This window comes from Colletotrichum costaricense, assembly GCF_030867565.1.
Source record: "Colletotrichum costaricense strain IMI 309622 chromosome Unknown Scaffold_3.1, whole genome shotgun sequence".
NCBI classification, from domain to species: domain Eukaryota; kingdom Fungi; phylum Ascomycota; class Sordariomycetes; order Glomerellales; family Glomerellaceae; genus Colletotrichum; species Colletotrichum costaricense.
The window spans coordinates 3136333-3157820 of NW_026848232.1; the positions used below are offsets into that span (position 1 = coordinate 3136333).

Sequence of the window (21488 nt, forward strand, 5' to 3'; positions counted from 1 at the left end):
ACACCCCTGCATCATACGTGCGCCCTGCACGCGACCTTCGCTCACGCCCAAGTCTCCTTTCTCTCTCATCATCATACGTGACGAACGCGTATCCCGACTACATCACTAATTCGATGCTCATTTTGGGCATCGTCATTTTTCACGTCGCCCTGCTTTGGTTTCAAAGCAGTGGCCATATACCCTGTACTGATACTTACAATATGATATCACCGGAACCTTATTTAAGGCTCAGCAACTGGAGGAGAGGGGGGAGGAAGAAAGAACAGGCCAGGGATGGCCGAGCATTGCACATAGATAGCGATGGTCTATACCCCTTACTTTGCGTCATTTAAGCGAGCGAGCGACCATATCAACTAGGACAAGGAGTTGAGGGGGAGGAACAAGGGGATCTTTTTAACCGGAAGGGAAAGGACATTCTGGGTGTCCTGGGCTCGAGATTTTCTCGGGCAACGTTCAATACCCCTTTTGCATGTTGGACTTCGGCTCAAGGAGGCGAGTCGATTAAACAAACATATTCAGATTCTTCAAAACCTTGTGCACCCATCTTTGACTCTGATATGATGTCTATGCATGCGTACGTGAGAACAGAAACTTCGGTGTGAAGTACCTTGAGCAACACCTTGCTGGCTTCGAAAGGGCTAAGCTAACCGACAAAACACTTCTAGAAACCTTACCCAACAGAAAGTGGGCCGGATCCGCGACTTGCTGCCGGTCATGTACCTCCGGTGATGAGGGAGGGCAGTAGGACGGCCACCCGCCACTATGCGCTTGTTTTAATCTTGACAACTGAAATCAGTTTTGAGAGAGATAGTGGCCGCTGCCCTTCTTGTGGCTCACTTGGTGTTTGTTTGCTGGTATCTGTCCCTCGATAATCCCAATCAGGCTTTTCAAGAAGTGGATAATCATTGAGCGAGCTCATCCATTTGATTTCGGTCCAAGTATATAGTGGATAGGTTTGATAGGGTATAATAGGGTATAGCGCATATTATAACTCCTAAGTCGTGTCTTCTTTCACGTCCTAGCGGATCGGCTGCGGTACCTTGAGTACCATTCCACCTTCTGAGTGCTCCAGAAGGATGGTGTAGCAAAGTTTGGGCTGACGTCTTGACCGAGACGAATGTGAATCTTCTAATCTCAATTGGGAGATATCCAGGTAAGTTAGATTAGGGATTGAGAAGTGTAAAAGTTGAATAACACCGAGCAATACAGACGGTAGTCTTTGCCAGATTTCTCAAATTCCATATCCAAGGTAAGAACGCGAGAATCTGGTGCGAAACTCTTCTCCGTTCTCTGGCTTCTGCATAGCAGATGAATCGGTCACTTATGTGAAAGTGATTTTTCAGATTTCCCAACTGACTCAAGGGTTTCACTGCTCGAATGGTATACATTGATGGATCAATGTGTAACGAAGTCCTCGCACTTCACCGGCTTTTTTTGAGCCGGCTGTTCAGTACCAGCCAAATTTGTGTTGCTCACCTTCTCTTTCTCACTTCTAGTTTGGACCCTTTTAGTAAAGAAGAGACAAAGGCAGGTAAATTACTGACAGCTGACCAGTGTCGCGTCATTCGGTAACTTTCTCTCCTCGTTTTTGTTTGGGATCGGCCTCTGTCAATGATCCCACTTTGCTGGTGGAGGAAAGATGGAAAAAAAGAGGTGAACGCAACCTTGGTTACGCAGCGGCTGGATCGAGTATGATCAGAGGATCTGGTTGTACTAGGATCTCGCTTCTATGGCTGATTGACCGCAACATTGAAGAAGTTGGACGGCTATGGCAATCCATGCTTCGGACATGTATGGCGGAGGACAGCAGAAGCGGAAGGCACTTGGGAGACAACGATCCCTTGAAAGAATAACTAAGGCATGTCACTGGGTTAGGAAGATAGGGGCGGCAAGGAGCAAGACCAAGTCACGAAGACGCAAGGTGAATCAAAGGTTGAGGGACCGACGGGGTTGTGGTATTTCAAGTCCTCAAACATTTCATGATTTTTTCGACCAGAAGCTTTCAACGGAAAGCAAGCAAAAGAAGAGCGGGATAACGATTAAGTCCACCCCTTTTGGCCACACAGGGCTTTCCCTCTCCCCAAAACGACATCACAAACAATTGGTGGTTTGCCGACTATTTCACAATGTTTTTTGGTTCGAGTATCTTTCCCTCATTAGTGCAGACCAAGTTGACCCTTTCCTTTTTTGCCCCCAAGATTGCTACCAGCGATCATAAAAGAAAAAAACTCCGCCAGAGTCTTTTATCTACCATTCCATGACCATTTGCTGTTCCGCCGTTTTGTGGATATCTTTCGCACACCGTGCTTCGATGACCGGTGCGTTTGTAGGTTGATGTGTTTGGGGGAATCCTCTCGTTTTGTGTGTCATGCCGACACATGAATGATGAAAGGGAGTTTACCAGGAAGACTCCTTGGGGGCAGCAGCGGCAGCGTCGCCGGCAGCGGCCCAGTCACCGGTGGGAGCGGCGCCAGCGGCAGCCCACTCATCACCAGCACCGTCCCAGTTGGCACCAGCCTGAGCACCGGTGAAGCCGGGAGCCTGGGCGTCCCAGTCGCCGGTGGCGGGGAAGCCGGACTCAATGGCGGCAACGCCCTCCTCCTCAACGCCGGGGAGCTTCTCCTCCTCGACCTTCTCCTCGGCCTCAGCCTCGGGGTCGCGGTCTATTTGATGTGTTAGTTCTCACTTATTCCACATCTCTCGTGCAGAGCATGCTTATAGGGAGGGGATTCCACATACAGAAGTACAGATCGACCATGGTGTCCCAGGGGGTCTCGCGGTTGTAGATGGTGCCGCGGAGGCGGAGGACCTCACGGGCGAGCATCCACCAGACGAGACCGATGGAGTGACGACCCTTGTTGTTGGTGGGGATGGCAACGTCGACGTACTCGGTGGGGGAGTCGGTGTCGCAGAGGGCGATGACGGGGATGTTGACGTAGGAAGCCTCCTTGATGGCCTGGGCATCGGTACGGGGGTCGGTGACGATGATGAGGCGGGGCTCCTTGAAAGAGCGGGTGATGTAGTTGGTGAAGGAACCGGGGGTGAAGCGACCGGCAATGGCGACGGCGCCGGTGTGGGCGGCGAACTTGAGGACGGCACGCTGACCGTAGGGACGGGCAGAGATGACGCAAATGTCAGCTGGGTTGTCGACGGCGGCGATGATGCGGGCGGCGAGGACAATCTTCTCCCTGGAGGCGCAACAAGTCAGCGATTTTTGCGCTGGCGCAAATTGAGGAGCGCAACAGAGGTTTCCTTGGTGATTTTCTGTTCTCCAAGTTCCCCGAGAGGAAAACCTCTCCAACGCGTCGCTTTCTTTGCTTACCAGGTCTTGCCAACGTTGATCACGTTGACACCGTCGGCACGGGTCTTCCACAGGTAGGGCTCCATGTGAACCTGGAGGTTCTTGCTTCCCAGGTGGGCTTGAGCTGCAAGCAGCATCTCAATGTCCTGGGAAGTGGCATTGAAGATCGAGGGGAGGTTAGCGGGAGCCATCTTGGGCGATTTCGGTCTTTCTTCCACGGGGAGACGGTGTCGAACGGTGGTGGTGCGGAAAGGGAAGAAAGTCAAGATTTCGCGATCCTCGAAAAAAGTTCGCCCAGTTGTGCGTCTCGAATTCGTGGGTGAGTGGGCAGCTCCTGCCTCTAGCAAAGCCCTCGCTAGGCCCTTGTGGTCCAAGCGTCTCCAAGTCCCGCAAGAGTACGTACCTGACAAGACTCCGGGATCACGTGATGCGTAGGAAAGCCGCTAGTACTCTCTGGGGGCGCCTCCACTCCCAGGGGATGTGCAGCGGAGGACGAACGGGCCGGACGCCATTGGAGTGCTGCTCTCTAGATATGGGACCAGACTCTAGGAAATTTTATGGTTCCCATTGTCGATGATCGCGCGTTGAAGGGAAACTGCTGTCGCCATGCCTCCCAGATTACAGAGCCTGCAACGGCTAGGCACCGCTAGCTGTAAGCTTCAGGCTTATTCTAGGGGATACAAGAAGCAATTAAAAAGCTAATTGACTGTGATAGTGTGCCTACGCCCAGCTATTAGACCGACCCCGAGCTTCCTCCCCGTCATCCAGACCGCGAATCTTTCCCAGCGCGAGAAGAAGCGCAAAGCGAAGCAGGATCCGTACAAACACCAACAGGCGCTACAACGCAAGGCTGCCAACCAGAAGAGACAGAGCGAGATCCAGGCGGAAAAGGATGCGAGCTGGGGCGACCCGATCCACGGCATTCCGACTCCTTTCGTGGAGTCGTTCGACTCGGCCGGCCAAGCGCCCACAACGAAGCCCGTCAAGGACGACAATGGAAACATCATCTCCGATCCTCGCCCTCTGCCAACTTCGCCGGGGCTTCTGAACCACCTCGTCGACGAGAAGGAGCTCCAAGCAGTGATAGACAAGGCCTACATTTTGACGAAACCTGTTAAGTCGGAAATCAGGGAGCTGGCAGACCCTGCTATGGAGGCATTGGCGGACCAGAAGCATGAGCTGGTTCACGCCAAGGCAGTAGAGGCTCTGAAGCGTATTCTGTCTATGGACAATGCCAACTCGAAGATCCTTCTCCACACCAACATCAAGAGATGTGTCGAGGAGTTTGGCCGACACAACACCGACAAGTTTCTGACGAAGAAGCCCAAGTCTGCTCTCGTGGATCCCAAGGCCCCCAAGCCGCCAATTCGGGGCGGCCCCGACACTGGCAGCTCGGAGGTGCAGGTTGCCATTCTGACCGCCAAGATCAGGAAGCTCTCGCACGAGCTGTCACAGAACCGTGGTTACAAGGACAAGCACAACAAGAGGAACTTGAGGGTCCTGTGCCACAGGCGGCAAAAGCTCCTCAAGTACATGGAGCGCAGTGAGAGGGGAAGCGGGCGGTGGACGCATCTGCTCGAGAAGCTGGGTCTGTCACCAGCGACCTACAAGGAGCAGATCAGCTTCTAGGGTGGGCTAGAAGCGGGAAAGGGTAGGCACGTGTAAAACTCAGACTTGTAATTGTCCTCTATGTACACTATAGCGATCGGTAAAGATGCTGATCTCCACGTCATGAACTTGACCTACCTCCTTGCGCCATTGTGACCTGCCATTAAACGATGAAACTGGTATTCTACAAACTAACAGAACAGGACTGCCAAACATTAAACTCAGAACACGCTGATGTAGTTGCCGATCCGGTCTTTCTGGTTCTGGGCTATGCACTCTGCAATCCAGGTGATGTTACGAATTTCCTGCTTGTCATTAGCTTCGCCCAGCTCACGTTCAGGGGTCTGGTGGTTATTACCTGCTCACGAAGTCTTACCCACGCGTACACAATAGCGAAAGTAAACTGCTGAGTGAATGCGCTCTTGGAGATCTCCATCTCCTTTTGGTAAAACATATCCTCCAGGCTCTTGCCGTCGGAGCTTGAGCCACCGCCCTGGTTACCCGGGCCAGACGGGCCGCCGCCGAGACCAGCCGCCTCGAAGAAGCTCTTGTAGTCACTGACACCGTCAACCGCAAGACGGACGCCCTCAAAGTCTTCCGCTCTAGAGAGCATGAGGGTTCCCTCCGGGTACAGCTTACCAAAGCTGGGGTACAACTTCTTGCGGTCATTCTTGTTAAGCTCGGTGCCGAAGGAGTTAAGCGTGATATTGATCGCACGGCGGTCGGCCTCAAACTCCAGGATCTCTGACATGACCTCAGCTGTCGGCGAGCCTGCCATATCAGGATGAGTGTTGACAAAGTTGTGGAAGTCCTCCAAGTAGTTCTTGTACAGCGTGTTTCGGACAATCTCGATATTGAGCTCGTCGAGATCCTGGTGGCTAAGACTGCCCTTGAAGTAGGCGGCAAGCGGGGTCTCGATCAAAACACTGTTGTAAAGCTCCTCGATATTCGTCGCAACGCACAGGACTGGCATCGTCTCAAACCAGCCGAGGGGATGGCATCTCTCGAGAAGCTCGCGGGTGTCTCGTTCGTGAAGGGTGCCGGTGATCAACAGAGCAACGTTGTCGATCATGTAACCGTAGGTGAGGTAGTCCATGAACTGTGCAAGAGAGCCGACAGCATTGGCGCGGACATAGCGGAACTCGGAGACAAGTTTGTCGGTCGTCTTCGCGGCGAGAGCTGACGTCGAGGGGTTGGGAGGGAGGTTGCCGAGGAAGTCGCCGTACGCAGGGCCGAGTTGCAACTTGAGATCTGGGTCCGTATTAGATGTGCATCGCACAGGGGCACATAGAAACACTCACCATCGATGGTCTCGCACTGCGTCAGGTTGGCATAGTTGGAGCCGGTAAGAAGGCCGTTCCTGTATCCACGAACGATACCCTCAATGTAACTGCACCATGTTAGCCACAGCCTATGAGCCCTATCATCCATCATAAACCCAATACTCACCCACTGTTGACGTTGAAGAATAGGCCCTCCATCTTGGCTGTGTTGTGGATTGTTTGGTTCGAAGGCGACTGGAGGTGGTGACGCCGGTCTGGTGGAGGCGCAAACGGAGACAGCTGTGGTCGTTGACTTTAGAACGCTCGCTCTCACTCACTGCCAAACCGAATTACTGCACGGCAGCTGCAAGGTCCCAGCAAGGCCAACCAAGTCCACCTTCCCTTACCTAAGGCATTACGAGTTGTAGCAGCGCACAGGCCACCGGAGGCGGCTTTTCTCGGCGAAATAGATTTTACGCGCTCCGGGCCATCCCACTTGCCAATTGGTGTGTGGGGTGGGACCCGCCCAAAGGCTCTGCAGCCATCGAAAAAAAATTGGTGGAGCTTGGTTTGGTTCAGAAAAAAATATTTCCAAACCATCAATCCGCTCGCTGGAAACCTGCCTCCGCCGACAATAACATTTACACCCACGTGCGGAGGATTTCACCCGAGGGACCAACTTGGCCAGATTTGAAGAGCATCGACGGTTCTCACAATGTCTCTCTTCGTTCTCGCCGAAACGCCGGCAGGGTAAGTTTCTATTTGGAAAAGAACCAGAAGGGAAGAAATAGTGGCAGCAATTGAAAAGCTAACACGAGAAATAGCTACGGTCTGTTCAAGGCTGCCGACAAGAAGCTTCTCAAGCGCGATGAGCTCACCACTGGACCGACCTCTTCGGAGCAGATCAACCAGATGTAAGTCGCGCTCCCACAATCGACAATTGCAGCCAGTCTTCAAGAGTGTCACGCAGCAGCGCACACGCGTGCAAGCAAACCTGTTTTCTCGGCTTTGATTAGATCGCTGCGTTTGAGTACAATCGAGGCTGACTATTGCAAAGGCTCAAGTTGAAGTCATTCGTCAAGTTCGATAGCTCCGCCGTCGCCGTCGAGGAAGCCGCCGGTCTCAAGGAGGGTCGTGTCCCGCCAATGCTCGCCAACCTGCTCAAGGAGATCAAGGACGAGAAGAAGGCCACCCTTGCCGTTGCCGACCTGAAGCTCGGTACTGCCATTGGCAAGCTTCCCGACTTGGATATCAAGGCCGTCTCCGATGCTGCCTCCCAGGACCTGTTCCGCGCTGTTCGCGAGAACCTTTCTTCCCTCATTCCCGGTCTCAGCACCGAGACTATGGACCGCATGGCCCTTGGTCTGTCGCACTCCATTTCGCGACACAAGCTTAAGTTTTCCGCCGACAAGGTCGACGCCATGGTTGTCCAGGCTATCAAATTGGTCGACGATCTCGACAAGGAGCTGAACGTCTACGCCATGCGCACCAAGGAATGGTACGGCTGGCACTTCCCCGAGCTTGCCAAGATCCTCAACGACAACCTGGTCTACGCCCGTCTTGTTGTTGCCGTTGGCATGCGCCAGGACTTCGCCGAGACCGATCTCTCCGATATCCTTCCCGAGGAGCTTGAGGGCCCTGTCAAGACTGCTGCCGAGATTTCCATGGGAACTGAGATGACCCCTGAAGATTTGGAGAACATCCAACTGTTGGCCCAGCAGGTCATCACCTACTCCGAGTACCGCACTTCCCTCTCCACCTACCTCGAGACCCGCATGCGCGCTCTCGCCCCCAACTTGACTGCTCTCGTTGGCTACCTCGTCGGTGCCCGCTTGATCGCCCACGCTGGCTCCCTCATTGCCCTTGCCAAGGCCCCCTCCTCCACCATCCAGATCTACGGTGCTGAGAAGGCGCTTTTCCGTGCTCTCAAGACCAAGCACGACACTCCCAAGTACGGTATCATCTACCACTCCTCCCTCGTTGGCCAGGCCACTGGCAAGAACAAGGGCAAGATCGCCCGTTCCCTCGCCGCCAAGACTGCCCTTGGTCTGCGTGTTGACGCTCTCGGCGACACCGAGAACCAGGACGATGAGGAGGAGCGCAGCATCCTCGGCCTTACCAGCCGCATCAAGCTTGAGAACCTCCTCCGCAAGCTGGAGGGCAAGCCTCTCCTCCCCAAGGGTGTTGGTGTTGGCCCTGACGGCCAGCTCACCGCTCCCGGTGGCTTCAGCCTGAAGGAGTCCCGCAAGTACAACGCCGATGCCGACGGTGTCGAGACCGAGGTCAACGGCAAGTCCAAGAAGCTCATCCAGGTCGTCGATGAGGAGATGAAGGACGCCGAGAGCGAAGACGAGGACGCCGAGATGAACGACGCTAGCGAAGAAGAGAAGAAGAGCAAAAAGGACAAGAAGAAGGAAAAGAAGGAGAAGAAGCGCGTCTCCATCGCCGCGGTCGAGACTCCCGTCAAGGAGAGCAAGGCTGTCAAGGGCACACCGGCGAAGCTGAGCGAAAAGGACTACGAGCGTTTCGCTGAGGCTGCTGGCATCAGCGTGTCCAAGTTCAAGCGCAAGTTCGAGCGTGGTGACGTTCAGCTCGGCGAGGACGGCACGCCCGTCGTCTTCAGCAAGAAGGAGTTGAAGAAGCTCAAGAAGGCCGAGGACGAGGCCGAAGAGACGCCCGTCAAGGCTACCGACAGCACCAAGAAGAAGCGCAAGCACGAAGATGATGAGACGCCCAAGAAGGAGAAGAAGTTGAAGAAGAAGCGCAGCTCCCTTGCTTAGGAAGCTAAGCGGCGTCGCATTTCTTATTCATAGACGGCACTTGGGCCTCATGTGCATAAACATATTGTGTTCAATGCGCTGTATGATACCTCGATCTCTCTGGCCGGCGTTTTGGGATGGACCTGGGGGGTTTTCATGGTCTGATCATTGGATGGGCATAGTTTCTCTTTTACTACTGGCAGGAAAAGTGCAATGTAATTGCTTGTTGAGTTTGACTACTGCTCCCTCGCTGTCGAATGTGATCTGCCATCCATCCAATGCTTCAACTACCTATACTTTGCTTTCTACGTGGCGATATTTCTGGAATGATAAGTGACGATGAAGAAATCTAGCGTAGGTGGCAAGCACAAATCACTCGTGGTCAAGCAGGTCACCTTCCACGGCAAAGCACGTATGCGATTCAATTCAACTAAAGTACATACGCGGTCCCGTCCAATCCAACTCACACTCAAAGGGGAATGCAGCGCTTGGTCCTGTCGCCTCTGCTGCAGATGGGTGGCTTTCTGACGTTGCAGCACTGTTTAAACTCAGCATCAATTCGAGCGATAGGAAGATGCATACTTACACGGTAGCCAGAGGGACCAGGGCAGTCGCCACTGCATTGTGAAAAATTAGCTATACATTTTGATATTGGTTAGATGAAGAGTAAGATTATGAATCTTACGTAGAGTATGTGCCGCTGCAGGAAAGAGTATCCTTCTGGCAGTATCCATTGCTGTTGCAGTCCGGGTAGAAGCAACACTTCACATCGGCCGGGTCATTGGGGCAGAGGTTGGTCTTGGTGTAGCCATTGAGAGAGCTGCACTTGGATGTCTTCTGGCAGGTTCCGTAGTTTCCCTGTACATACAGAATAGGCGTTAGTGGATGCCGTCGACGTGTTCTTGAGGATGAAATAGACCTTGCTGTCATGACAGTAGCTTCCGATGGCTGCCAGAGCACTGGAAGCGAACAAAGCTGAGATGAGGGCCGAAGTCTTCATATTTGCTGTTATTCAAGGCTCGGGATGTAAAAACGATGAGAAGATGAGATTGAACTTGTGCTGCTTGCTTCGGATTCTACATATACCTCCTGACAGGATGCTTCTGGCCTTTTATACCCCAGAGTCAAGACTGGCAACTCGATGTGAGATATTATAATTAGCCACTGCAATATCTGAACTTCTTGTCTGCGAGGACTGATCGGGGTCTTGAACGCAAGCCTCGGACGTGAAAGTTCCCTTAGCTTACTAGGAACACCGCGTTAGACGATCCCCTCCTCACCGGTCATCTTTTGGAACATGCGCCTTGCCACTGCAGCATTCATGACCATATGGCTACATCGCAGAAGTCTGGGCCAGTGCAGACTTCCATCTATGTTTCTCAAGTGAGACGACAACCTCACCATTGGTTGGTGTAGTCCGTAGCTAGTCAATTGGGCGACAAATCCGAGAGGGACGAGAATAGCTGACTAGGTCGTTCGACGGGCGCTTACATAGGACAACATGATGAAGACACACTGAGGCTTTTCGATGCATTAGTCTCTTCAATACTTTAGTTCCAATGTGGAAGGAGGGTTTACTGCTCGAGGAGGTTGTTAAGTAGATTGCTTACACGGAGTCGGGGTAACGTTGAGTCTAGGCCATGCAAAAAGCAAACGAGGTGTTCAGCTGAAATGCAAGATCCAGGACCGAGACAACCACAACCAATCGCTTGGGACTTTTCCATAAAAGAACTACATTTCTGACTTGGAAACCCCTCACGAAACTACTTAGACAGTTGTCTTTGGCAAGTATGTTGTAATCAGGGATAGAGTCGCCAGATAGCTCTAGGTTTCTGACCACCAACAAACATATTCTGCATGTGTTTCAAGCCACAATGGAACCTTGAGAGAAACAAGTACTCTCAGAGAAATCACGGATCATTTTCCATGTCCATGTATACTATTTCTGTCGAGCCAATCGCCAATCAACCGTTTGTGAAGATGGTGAGCCGGTGAGCCGGTGAGGGAAGTTACACCGACAAGCGAACACGTGACAGATCTCGGTGGATCCACGTGATTCTCGACCGTGAACGCAGCAGCAGCATCATCACCACGCATGCTCACTCACGAAAGCGCTGTGGCCGCCAATCTCATACATCAATGTTGCTCCTGAGCTGGTGAATGGAAATGGACGATCGACAGCGGGGCAACATCCATGGCGACCGTCCACGGCCTGACCTGCGAAGCCCCGAGCAGCTCACCCAGAACGGGTTCGACCTCGATGCTGAACATGGAAGCCAGTGGTCGGGCGATTATTACGACCGCCGAGCGACACGAGCTCTTGGTCCCAATGGTAGGTCGCTCTTTTCATTCTCTCATAGATGCCCGACTCCCAATTTCAGGTGGTCATCTCCCTGAACATCGCCCGCTGCTTTTCGCCCTTCTGGCTGCTGTCCATCGTACAATACCACCAGCGCGTCAATGCACTCAAAGCCGAAGCGAGGGGCATCGCTCTTGTAATATTTGACCACTCAGCCCTGCAAGTTAAGAGGTGATGGTCATTTGTTTGATGTCGCCTCGAGTTGCATGCGTCCGACAGGGGGGTCGGTCTCTACGTGGAGGGGCATCATTTCGACTACTGTTCGATGAGAATCCATAGCTCTTCATTGCAGCTTTTTGCACAAACCTTGTCTAGCTTTCAGTTTTCTCCTTGATTTGCACTTCTTGCACAAAGACATTGATGAAATACGGGAAAAATTAGTCTCCTATGTCTTTCGAAGTCGATTAGACGCCCAGTGCGCGAGATTGGACCAGGGGGTCGCATGACACCCGCCTGGTCCATGTTCTGGCCCCGGCCATCAACATCGGACGGTTGACAAGTAGCAAACCAGCCATAGACCTCGACCGTTTCACTTCTAGCTTGACATCACAACACTGCTGACTCATGCGCCCCTTAGGCGGCTCACGTCGAGACGAAGACGACTCTGATGACGGCGAGGCATTCCCACCGCAACGCGTCGACTGGGAGGCCATGAGAGCTGGCGCCAACATGGAGGAGTATCTACGAAGCCAGCCCATCCCGGAGTATTCTGACGAGGAGGGCATCAGCATGCCACTCGATGACCTTGGCGAGATCTCTGGCACCGACACTAGTGTTGAAGATGGAGAAAACGGCGACCAAGTCGGGGACCAACAAGATGAGCCCGAGTTCGACCCCCTCGCTGTCGGTCTGAAGGAGATTTCAAATCTGGGGAAATTCACCGTCAGCAGCCACAAGCAGGGGAACGGCGTCGACCAGCTTCGTGACGACAGCTTGAAAACCTATTGGCAGTGCGTTTATCCGACGACCCATTCCGAGAATAAATGCACACCTTTGCTGACGATAAGACAGATCCGATGGTCCTCAGCCGCACAAGCTTACAGTCTACTTCATCAAGCGAGTCGGCATCAGGGACATTCGCTTCTACGTAGACTACAATGAAGATGAATCCTACACACCAACCAAGATCATCTTCAAGTCCGGTACCAGCGAGAACAATCTCATTCAATTTGCCACAATGGAGCTCTCGACACCCTCTGGCTGGCAGATTGTTCCAGTCGACGGCGCTGGCGGCGGCCCCGACGGTAACACGCTGGTTTCCTACGTGTTCCAAATGCAGATACTTGAGAATCATCAGAACGGCAAGGATACGCACCTTCGTTCTATCAAGATCTACGCTGCGGATACGGACACCCCCAGCATCGACGCGGACATATCAAACCGCGTAAGTTGATCTCCTTGAACATGCGACAAGTATGTGACTGACAACATCTAAAGCGAGCTGTGAGTGAGGAACCAGACGAGGAACCTGCAGACCCCTGGGATCTCTCCGTTCTCGAAGCTGGCCTATCTGTTCCGGATTTCATGAAGGAACCAGAGATTCGATGAGCCAGTGGAACTGGCTTCTTAAACCACGACTTCGACACTCGAGTGAGCCACAGCCTCGGTCACTTTAGCTGGACATGCCACTCAAAGGGCGAGGGCGTTCGCGTGTTATGGACTGCATATGACACTGCAACTATTTTTTTGCTGTAATGATACCCAAAAGTCGGATGCGGAGAAGGCTCTCACAGAGCTAGGAGTTTGGTGGCACGTTACGCCCAACAAAAGGGCCGTTCTGGTAGACTTCCCAGCATTCACGCGGCCATGAAAGGACGGCATACTGTATTGACAACACTACTGAGGTGCCACCGCATATTTAGCAACAGCTTCACACCATCCCGTGTCTTCTTGGCAGCCACGGCTGCCTGTCATGCGTCTAGCTAGCGCGAGCGGCTGAGGTCTGGCCCTCAGTTGATTGGTAACTTCCATCGTGACCCCTGCTGGACCGGACGAATTGTATCCGACTCTGGTAATAAGGCTTTCGAAACGAAAATCCGCACGTGATGACACTTGACATGGTTCGAAAGATATCTACAACTTGGCTAACAATGTGGCAGGATATTGCGAGCTGATGCTCAAATCCGAGAGCCAGAGGCATCATCCGTTCCTAAAGAGAAGAGCACAATGGAACGGAACAGCACGTATCGATATCAATCTCTGCCACCGATTGCGGAAGAGGGTCGCACACCGTCCTTCACCCGACTCCTCTTCCTGTACCCAGGCTCGGGAGAGGACCCCTTTGAAGCGCATCTAGAAATTGTCGACATCGAGCATGCGCCTCCCTACGAGGCTTTGTCTTACACGTGGGGGAAACCGACGGAACAGCCGAGAGACTACATCTGGATGCAAGGCTGCCCTATGCCTATCAGGCCAAATCTAGAAGATGCTCTGCGCTCTCTACGCTTGCCGAACCAGGTGCGAAGGCTGTGGGTCGATGCGCTCTGCATCGATCAGTCTGACCTGGACGAGCGTGCTCGGCAGGTCCAGTACATGAGGCTGGTCTACAAACACGCTGCCCGCGTTATCGTATGGCTCGGTCTCAAGACTTCCGGGACACATGAAGCGTTCCAGGCCGCGGAACGGCTCGCAAGAATCAGAGAACTTACTCATCCAGCGGCTACTGGACCTAAAGGTGGGCAAATCGACCCCGGCACAGTCCAGGGCCTGATGAGCAGCATGCTCGAAGACCTACCGGAGACATGCATCATCCACCTGGACGAAGTCTTTGAACGCCAGTACTTCAGCCGTTGCTGGTGTGTGCAGGAGGTGGTGGCATCTTCAAGGGCGATTGCCAAGATTGAGGACCTGGAAATGTCGTTTTTCGACTTGATCGCCTCATTGATTGTGCTCGCGGGTTGGAAAAGCGAGATCCTCATCGACCGACCCTACCAATTATGGAATTTGATCCTCATGCGACGGCAACCCAACAGTTTCCTCGGCCAGCCCGAGGTCGAGGGCTCGATTGGCTCGTTTCTCGCACTTCTGGAGCTGACGCGAACATTGCAAGCGACGGATGACCGAGACAAGGTGTTTTCCCTCCTCGGTATCTGCGACGAGGGGCTGAACCCTGTGCTGGCGTTGACGCAGGTCTTTGACAACAATGACAGTTGGCGCATTCGGTTAATTCGTCGAGGCTTGACACGGGTCAATAATTTCGTCAATGGTCTTGCTCCGGATCTCAACTTTGGTCGGCCGAGAGCTTTGCGTCCAGATTACAAAAGGGAGACCGTGCTGGTGTACTGCGATCTTACGAGGTTCCTCTTGCGCAAACAGCCTCGGATTCTCGACGTCCTTGACCACGTACAACATAACGAGGACCCAGGCATCGGTGACTATCCGTCCTGGGTTCCAAAGTGGTTTGACCCAAGGACATGCTCCGTCTTCAAGGGAGCCTATCTCGCTGGCTTTTGCGATGGGCATTTCCGTTATTTTGCCGAGCTTCACGATATTCCGGTCCGCAACGATCCCGTGCGGCCAAAGGTTCTGTCTATAGATGGGTATCATGTTGATGTGGTATCGAAAACGACCGAAACACTTGCGTTTGGATTTGGGGCTCGTGCTACTGCGGAAGCTATTGTGAGAGCTTGGGAGCAGCTTTTCGACATACCGATCGCCCCCAGATGCGGAAGAAAGTATCGCGATAACATTCTACTGGATGTGGTATTCTGTAAAGCCATCTTGGCTGGTGCTCTGGGTTCCATTATTGGCTATAGTCACCTCCTTACTAGGAATCAGGGAGGATTGAACCCGCTCTTCGACGATCGTACCCATAAACCTCACGCTGAGCTCGACCGAGAGGCTCAAGACTTGGCGGAGACATTCCTTACCCAGATGGCTGAGTTCGGTCTCCCGCCAACGGCGACGGAATTCGGGAACCCGGATCGAGAGGACAAGCTGCAGGTCTTTGGAGCAGGGGCGCGTACCTACTCGAATAACCGAAAGGTATTTGCGACCCGTGATGGCCGTGTGGGCATCGGGCCCAAGATGATGCAGCCTGGGGACGAGGTCGTCGTTCTTTTCGGGGGCCGGATGCCCTTCATTGCACGACAGAGGGGTGACCACCGACTGCTGGTTGGGAGCTGCTACTTGGTTGACGAAGAGCTGATGTGGGGGAAGGTGACCGAGAAAGTGAGATTTAATCGTGGCGGTCCTCCGCGGGTGACATTTGAGTTCCATTAAGTCGCGGTCGCGAGAATTTAAGACTCTTCATGAAATCCCACCTCAACGGCCACTTATTTCAGCCTGCGCATTGCTGCCCCCGACTTAACCAATCAAGCAACATTTCTTTCCTGCACACTGCGAAATTTGCTGTCGGATGACTTTCCGAATGCAAGCCTCCACATCATCTGATAGCAAAGATTGTCACCAAAAGCTCGAGGTCAGCATAACAGTTACGAAGCACTCGAAAATGAAGATTCTCCTGATCGGAAAAGGCGGTCGCGAACATGCCCTTGCATGGAAACTCACTCGATCGCAATCAGTAGGGCATGTCTACGTTTTGCCAGGCAATGCTGGCACCGGAACCTTGACGAAAGTCTCGAATTGCCGCGGAATAGCCGTTGACGACTATGGTGGCCTCGTGGAGCTGTCAAAGAGGCTTGAAATCGACCTTGTCATCATCGGCCCAGACGACGCTGTTGTTGGAGGCATGGGAGATCACTTTCGGAGCAGTAAGCCATTTGGATCATATAAGGAAGTATTTTCTAACACAATATAGATGGAATCCGTTGCTTTGCCCCAAGTAAGAGGGCGGCCATCATCGAAGGCTCCAAGGACTTTGCAAAGGACTTCATGTGCAGACGCAAAATTCCGACCGCGTGCTACGAAACCTTTGACAGGGCTGACTGCGACAAGGCCAAGGCGTATGTACGAAGGTTGGGCCGTAGAGTGGTCATCAAGGTGGACGGCCTTGCAGCAGGAAAGGGTGTCATCCTTCCCGAGACGACCGTAGAGGCGGAGCAAGCCCTCGAGGACATCATGCTCAAGGGCAAGTTCGGTGATGCTGGCGAGATGGTGATTATTGAGGAGTACCTCGAGGGTTATGAAATTAGCGTCCTCACCTTCACTGATGGAACATCGATTCTCTCTCTGCCGCCGAGCCAAGACCACAAGCGCGCTCTTGACGGCGATAAGGGACTGAATACTGGCGGCATGGGCGTGTATGCGCCTGTTCCTTCCGTGACTGAGGAGCAGATGGCCGACATTGAAGAAAAGATCATCTTGCCGACTATTGTTGGCCTTAAGTTAGAAAGTAAGTCGGGAACAAAGTAGTGATAACACACATGAGGCTAACCTAGAGACATAGGAAGACCTTTCAACGGCATGCTCTTCACGGGGGTAATGATGACGTCCACAGGCCCCAAAGTGCTTGAGTACAACGCGCGTTTCGGCGACCCAGAGACGCAGAGCATGGTGCTTCTCCTGCCAGACGAGGCTTTGCCAGAAATCATTCTCGCTTGTGTAGAGGACAGGCTGGGTGACATCGAGCTGAAAACACTTGCAGGTTTTGCCTGCAATATTACTGTTGCGGCTAAGGGCTATCCAGAATCATACAGGAAAGGGGATCTTATCCGAATAGAACCTACCTCTGAAGGTGAGTCTGCACTAGTAGGATTGTGCCATGGTCTATCGCTGACCACATCCATACTTAGGTGTACATGTCTTCCACGCCGGAACTGATCAGGTCGACGATGAATTATTCACGGCAGGCGGTCGTGTCCTGTCCGTTGCCGCGACGGGTGAAACCCTCGAGGAAGCAGTATCGGCTGCTTACAAGGGGGTTGAAAGTGTTCATTTTGAGGGCATGTTCTACCGCAAGGATGTTGCGATGCGGTAAGTCAGGCCGAGAGCCGTCTACATTCCCCTCAGACTCCAATTACGGGATAGTTTGGCTGATACGATTAAGCTCGCTGAAGCTCGCTCCGGGAAGGGCCGAGGATGGTCCTCACTAGCTCGAGGGGTAGCCAAGATCGGAGCTTGGACCGTTGCCGTTAAGGTTTCTGAGGTGATAGGTCAACAAGTTGGGATGACCTTTTGGCATGGCTGAAGGCAGATAACCAACCATCCAACCTGACATCGCCTAGCTCAAGCGTCGGGACATTCTGCGAGGGCGGGGTGGTCTGGAAGGGCCGAAAACTCCATGTTCTAGGCCCAGCTGACATGACAAACGTATGGGGGGTTCTCTGGAAGCTTTCGGCCGTGAAACATTGCAGCCACTGACGCATCGGGAGGACCGTGATGGCGGGATGTAGGAGATGCAGGAGATGCAGGCAACCGATGGACCCGAGTCTAGACCGTTGTGGTGTGATGTCACACATCAGCGAGCCTTTAAATAGGAATTAGGAGCTCCCCCGGACTCCCCGGAGCTATAAGTCCGGAGATAGTCAGTTTTGGCCGATGTAAACTCGTTCTTGGTGTGCTACAACTCTCTCTCTCCCCATCAACAGCAATCATGAACGTCTTTATCGTTCCGGCATCTCCCAAGACTGGGCAGGCGACCATTCGGTCTCTCCTTGACCACCCTTCGCAGCCACACGTAACGGGTGTATATCGAGACCTGGGAAGGGTACCGGCTAAATTTAAGGACCATCCTCGATTTAAGGCTATCAAGGGCGACGTTGCAGATGTTTCGAGTCTCAGATTCGCCGGGGCTGACGCCATCGTATCCATCACGCCTCCGCAGTACTCCGAGTCCAAGCCGATAACTAGAGCACGGGAGATGGCAGCAAATGTCAAGTTTGCTATCAGTAGGGTCGGGTGTTCGGTAAAGCGTCTGGTATATGTGTCTAGGATAGGGGCTCATTTGGAGCATGGGACGGTAAGTCGAAAGAGAGGATATTCGCAGAAGGCAGATGGCTGAAGTAGATGTCGTAGGGCGAGATAAGAACGAACTACGAGGCAGAGCAAGCACTCATCGGTGCCGCACCCGAGGTGGTCTTTGTTCGATGCGCCTACTTCATGGAAAATTGGGCGTCAGTACTTAAGACAGCAAGTGATGATACACCGCATTTTTCTTCTGTGCTGTGTCCTATAGACTACGCAATACCCATGGTGAGTTTTACCAGGCAGTTCGCCCTAAATGAGAAAGACACTTTCCTAAGATTTACAACCAAGGTCTCGGTGAAAGACGTTGGTCGGACATGCGCCAGGGAATCTCTCGCAATAAGCTCGCCGATGCGACATAATCCCTATATCTTCAACTTATACGGGCCAGAATCATATTCAACAAAGGACGTGCATAGAGCGGTTGAAGATCTAACATTCAAGTACAACAAGGTCAAGGTCACTCTAGTGGAAGATGAGCAGCTGGAGGACTTTTTTGCTCAATCATATCGGCCACCGACGGCTGAACTCTTCGTAGAGATGACAAGGAGTCTCTTGCCCGGAGGGATTGTAGCCGGGAATATGCGGGAGGGACATTTGCTTCAGAGGGGGAGCGAGACCCTACGCGAGGTGATTGAAGACATCCTCAAGGAATAAGAAGCGCAGGACACTGGCGACTCAAATACCCAAGTGATGAAGTTTCGCCGCCAGCAGGAGGAGAGGAAAGGACAAGAAAAGAAAGAGAAGGATGAAGATCAGCTGCGCAAGAGAAGAGAGGAAAAAGAACGGTACTGACCGCGCTCAAGAGGACTAGAGGTCCAAACCGGCCGAAGTGGTCATCAAACAAGACCCGCCTTGCTAGCTCAATCGGTAGAGCGTGAGACTCTTAATCTCAAGGTTGCGGGTTCGACCCCCGCGTGAGGCTCAAATCCTCACCGCGATTGGCTAAGCCATTCTTCGGGTTCTTTATCTTTTGCTTTTTGCACCGCTGAAGTTCTGAACCATCCCATTAACGATGATGCTTGAAATCAAGTAGCAAGCCACAACCTTATCTTCACACCCACCACTAGGGGTCTGAGGTGCTTCCTTGGATGCAATTTAGAGTGCACTGTCATACCGCCACCATCATTCGCTTTTCTTCTCTAAGCTGCAGTGAAGCCGAAGCCGAAGCCGATGTAGGTCAAGTCAAGCCGAAGGCCCCTGAACAAGCATAAAACATGCGAGTGCCCAAGCCCCCCCCAAACGATCTTGTATTACTCGATCTGGAAGAACAAGCATATGGTGTACTCGCTTCCAGTGACTAGGATGTCTCGCCCCGTGGTGAGAAGCCGTTGGAGTCAAGGAATCTCATACCCTGTTTCCGTCGTCTTCGGCTCAACCCACAAACCATCCAGGCAGGCATGGTCGCTTCGAGGGGGGCCTTGAGTGTCCTCCAACTGAATTCGAGATCCCGGCGTTGTTGATTGGCCTGATGCTCAAGGTCACAGAGAAGCTCACGCAACATGGACAACTACCTACTTTTGACCGTTTCCCGCTTGACCCACCATGTGGTACTCTCGTTTAGCGACTTCGCAAGCCGACGCTTGTCTGACGGGATGCGACAAAGATGTTCGGCTTGAGAATGCCAACCTGGACGGCTGGGATTGCTTAATTAGCTTTAAGAGCGGCCCAGCGCTCTCTCGAATTCGATCCTTGGCAGGTCTTATGGAACAATCTGCCCATGCCAATTTTACCATTCCCTCTGGCGATCCGAGATGTTGAGGACTGCAACTCAAAGTACTCCTTCCGAAAAAGTCTCACAGATCGTGATGGCGTATGATGAAGAGAAAAGTCAACTTCCGTCGTTGCCGACAAGCGACGACGAGACAGCACGAGTCGACGAGGAAGAGCTAGTCATGGACCAAGGACTTGTCGCATGGCTTCAAGTTCTTGGAAGCTGGATTTTGTTTGCCAATACCTGGTACGATGACCCCGTAGCAGCTGATGCCGGTCCAGACAAAAACCGCAGTACTCAAGTTGACGTTATTCAAGGGGTTTGACAAATTCATTCGGAGTCTTCCAAGCCTACTATTCCAACGTCCTCTTACCAGACGTCAACCCTTCGGCTATTTCTTGGATCGGCTCCATCCAGATCTTTCTTATGATGCTCATCGGTGTCTGCGCGGGTTGGCTTCTCGACGCGGGGTATCTTCGCTTCATCCTCATTTGCGGCACTACCATGACGTCTCTCGGGCTATTTATGCTGAGCTTGTGCACGAAGTATTGGCAGATTCTCCTCGCGCAGGCGCTCTGTGTCGGAATGGGCAGTGGGTTGCTGGGGTTGACTTGTGTGGCCGTGATTCCTCTCTACTTCCGCAAGAGGAGGATGATAGCGACTGGCATTGCTGCTACGGGAAGCAGTCTAGGTGAGCTCCGAAAAGACGCCGAGATGACGATGTACGCAAGCACGGGTACTAATGTATTGTCAAGCGGGAATTGTGTATCCCATCATGGAGAGACGCCTGATTGCATCCATTGGCTTTCCTTGGGCTGTTCGGGTGTTCGCATTCATCGTTACCGGAAGCCTCCTGGTTTGCATTGCAATCATGCGTCTTCGGCCCAATCTCAAGCGGCGTGGTGCTCTCTTTCGCCTGAAGCACTTTCGCGATGTTCCCTATGTCTCATTTTGCATCGGTCAGTCTCGTTTCCAAAAGGTCTTCGACTCACTACGGTAATTAACACACAATCAGCCTTCGCCCTGATGATTGGCTCGGTTTACATCCCCTTCTTCTACGTAGATGCCTATGCCATTCGTCAGGGCGTCGATCAAGACACTTCCTTTTACATCCTCAGCGCCATGAACGCTGCAAGTCTCCTCGGTCGTCTAGCCCCCAACTGGCTTGCTGACAAGTACGGCGGTATGACCGTTATGCTCCCTTGCTGTCTTTGCTCGGCCACCGTTCTCTTTCTCTTCCGCTTTGCGACCGACCTGCCGGGTTTGGTCGTAATATCAATCGTGTACGGCTTCGTCTCGGGCGGCATGGTATCTTTACCTCCGGCTACTATTGCAAATTTGACGGATGATTTGTCAGAGTATGGGACGAGAATGGGCATGGGATACACCATCGCCAGCTTTGGCGCGTTGATCGGGAACCCTATTGGAGGTGCCGCGCAGCGTCCGCAAGGGAACACAGCGACAGATGTGCAGAGGGAGTTTCAGGGTACTTGGATTTTTGCGGGGGGGTTCATGCTCGCAGCTTTCAGTTCGATGGTGATATCAAAGTACGTCAGAGTTGGATCGGTCTTGCGCGGTAAATGCTAGCCTTCAGAATTTTGCTGTGGTCTCCTCTCTGTAG

At 52.8% G+C, this 21488-nt stretch overlaps 10 protein-coding genes across 10 annotated transcripts; 7 read left to right on the plus strand and 3 right to left on the minus strand.

Moving 5' to 3' along the window:
- Positions 1-2397: 2397 nt before the first annotated feature.
- On the minus strand, positions 2398-3492 carry CCOS01_03881 (ribosomal protein S2; the record flags this gene model as incomplete). The annotated part of the gene is made up of 3 exons (XM_060452064.1): positions 2398-2663; positions 2740-3188; positions 3323-3492. The coding sequence occupies 3 exons, from the start codon at positions 3490-3492 to the stop codon at positions 2398-2400; spliced, it is 885 nt and encodes a 294-aa protein (XP_060318329.1).
- Positions 3493-3907: 415 nt separating this feature from the next.
- Positions 3908-4930, plus strand: CCOS01_03882 (ribosomal protein S15; the record flags this gene model as incomplete). Its single annotated transcript, XM_060452065.1, has 2 exons — positions 3908-3953; positions 4017-4930. 2 exons carry the CDS (start codon positions 3908-3910, stop codon positions 4928-4930), a joined length of 960 nt encoding a protein of 319 aa, XP_060318330.1.
- Positions 4931-5130: 200 nt separating this feature from the next.
- CCOS01_03883 (ATP synthase subunit) lies at positions 5131-6390 on the minus strand (the record flags this gene model as incomplete). Its single annotated transcript, XM_060452066.1, has 4 exons — positions 5131-5214; positions 5286-6160; positions 6211-6299; positions 6359-6390. 4 exons carry the CDS (start codon positions 6388-6390, stop codon positions 5131-5133), a joined length of 1080 nt encoding a protein of 359 aa, XP_060318331.1.
- A 496-nt stretch (positions 6391-6886) lies between these two features.
- On the plus strand, positions 6887-8951 carry CCOS01_03884 (NOSIC domain-containing protein; the record flags this gene model as incomplete). Its single annotated transcript, XM_060452067.1, has 3 exons — positions 6887-6921; positions 6996-7085; positions 7229-8951. 3 exons carry the CDS (start codon positions 6887-6889, stop codon positions 8949-8951), a joined length of 1848 nt encoding a protein of 615 aa, XP_060318332.1.
- A 49-nt stretch (positions 8952-9000) lies between these two features.
- On the plus strand, positions 9001-9267 carry CCOS01_03885 (uncharacterized protein; the record flags this gene model as incomplete). The annotated part of the gene is made up of 1 exon (XM_060452068.1): positions 9001-9267. The coding sequence occupies one exon, from the start codon at positions 9001-9003 to the stop codon at positions 9265-9267; it is 267 nt and encodes an 88-aa protein (XP_060318333.1).
- Positions 9268-9399: 132 nt separating this feature from the next.
- Positions 9400-9930, minus strand: CCOS01_03886 (uncharacterized protein; the record flags this gene model as incomplete). The annotated part of the gene is made up of 4 exons (XM_060452069.1): positions 9400-9468; positions 9517-9547; positions 9616-9788; positions 9850-9930. 4 exons carry the CDS (start codon positions 9928-9930, stop codon positions 9400-9402), a joined length of 354 nt encoding a protein of 117 aa, XP_060318334.1.
- Positions 9931-11853: 1923 nt separating this feature from the next.
- CCOS01_03887 (anaphase-promoting complex subunit 10) lies at positions 11854-12837 on the plus strand (the record flags this gene model as incomplete). The annotated part of the gene is made up of 3 exons (XM_060452070.1): positions 11854-12239; positions 12301-12673; positions 12727-12837. The coding sequence occupies 3 exons, from the start codon at positions 11854-11856 to the stop codon at positions 12835-12837; spliced, it is 870 nt and encodes a 289-aa protein (XP_060318335.1).
- A 618-nt stretch (positions 12838-13455) lies between these two features.
- CCOS01_03888 (HET domain-containing protein) lies at positions 13456-17282 on the plus strand (the record flags this gene model as incomplete). The annotated part of the gene is made up of 6 exons (XM_060452071.1): positions 13456-15459; positions 15704-16001; positions 16049-16582; positions 16637-16924; positions 16983-17163; positions 17237-17282. 6 exons carry the CDS (start codon positions 13456-13458, stop codon positions 17280-17282), a joined length of 3351 nt encoding a protein of 1116 aa, XP_060318336.1.
- Positions 17283-17782: 500 nt separating this feature from the next.
- On the plus strand, positions 17783-18810 carry CCOS01_03889 (uncharacterized protein; the record flags this gene model as incomplete). The annotated part of the gene is made up of 2 exons (XM_060452072.1): positions 17783-18148; positions 18205-18810. 2 exons carry the CDS (start codon positions 17783-17785, stop codon positions 18808-18810), a joined length of 972 nt encoding a protein of 323 aa, XP_060318337.1.
- A 1151-nt stretch (positions 18811-19961) lies between these two features.
- On the plus strand, positions 19962-21454 carry CCOS01_03890 (major facilitator superfamily transporter; the record flags this gene model as incomplete). Its single annotated transcript, XM_060452073.1, has 4 exons — positions 19962-20113; positions 20185-20558; positions 20623-20826; positions 20883-21454. The coding sequence occupies 4 exons, from the start codon at positions 19962-19964 to the stop codon at positions 21452-21454; spliced, it is 1302 nt and encodes a 433-aa protein (XP_060318338.1).
- Positions 21455-21488: the final 34 nt, after the last annotated feature.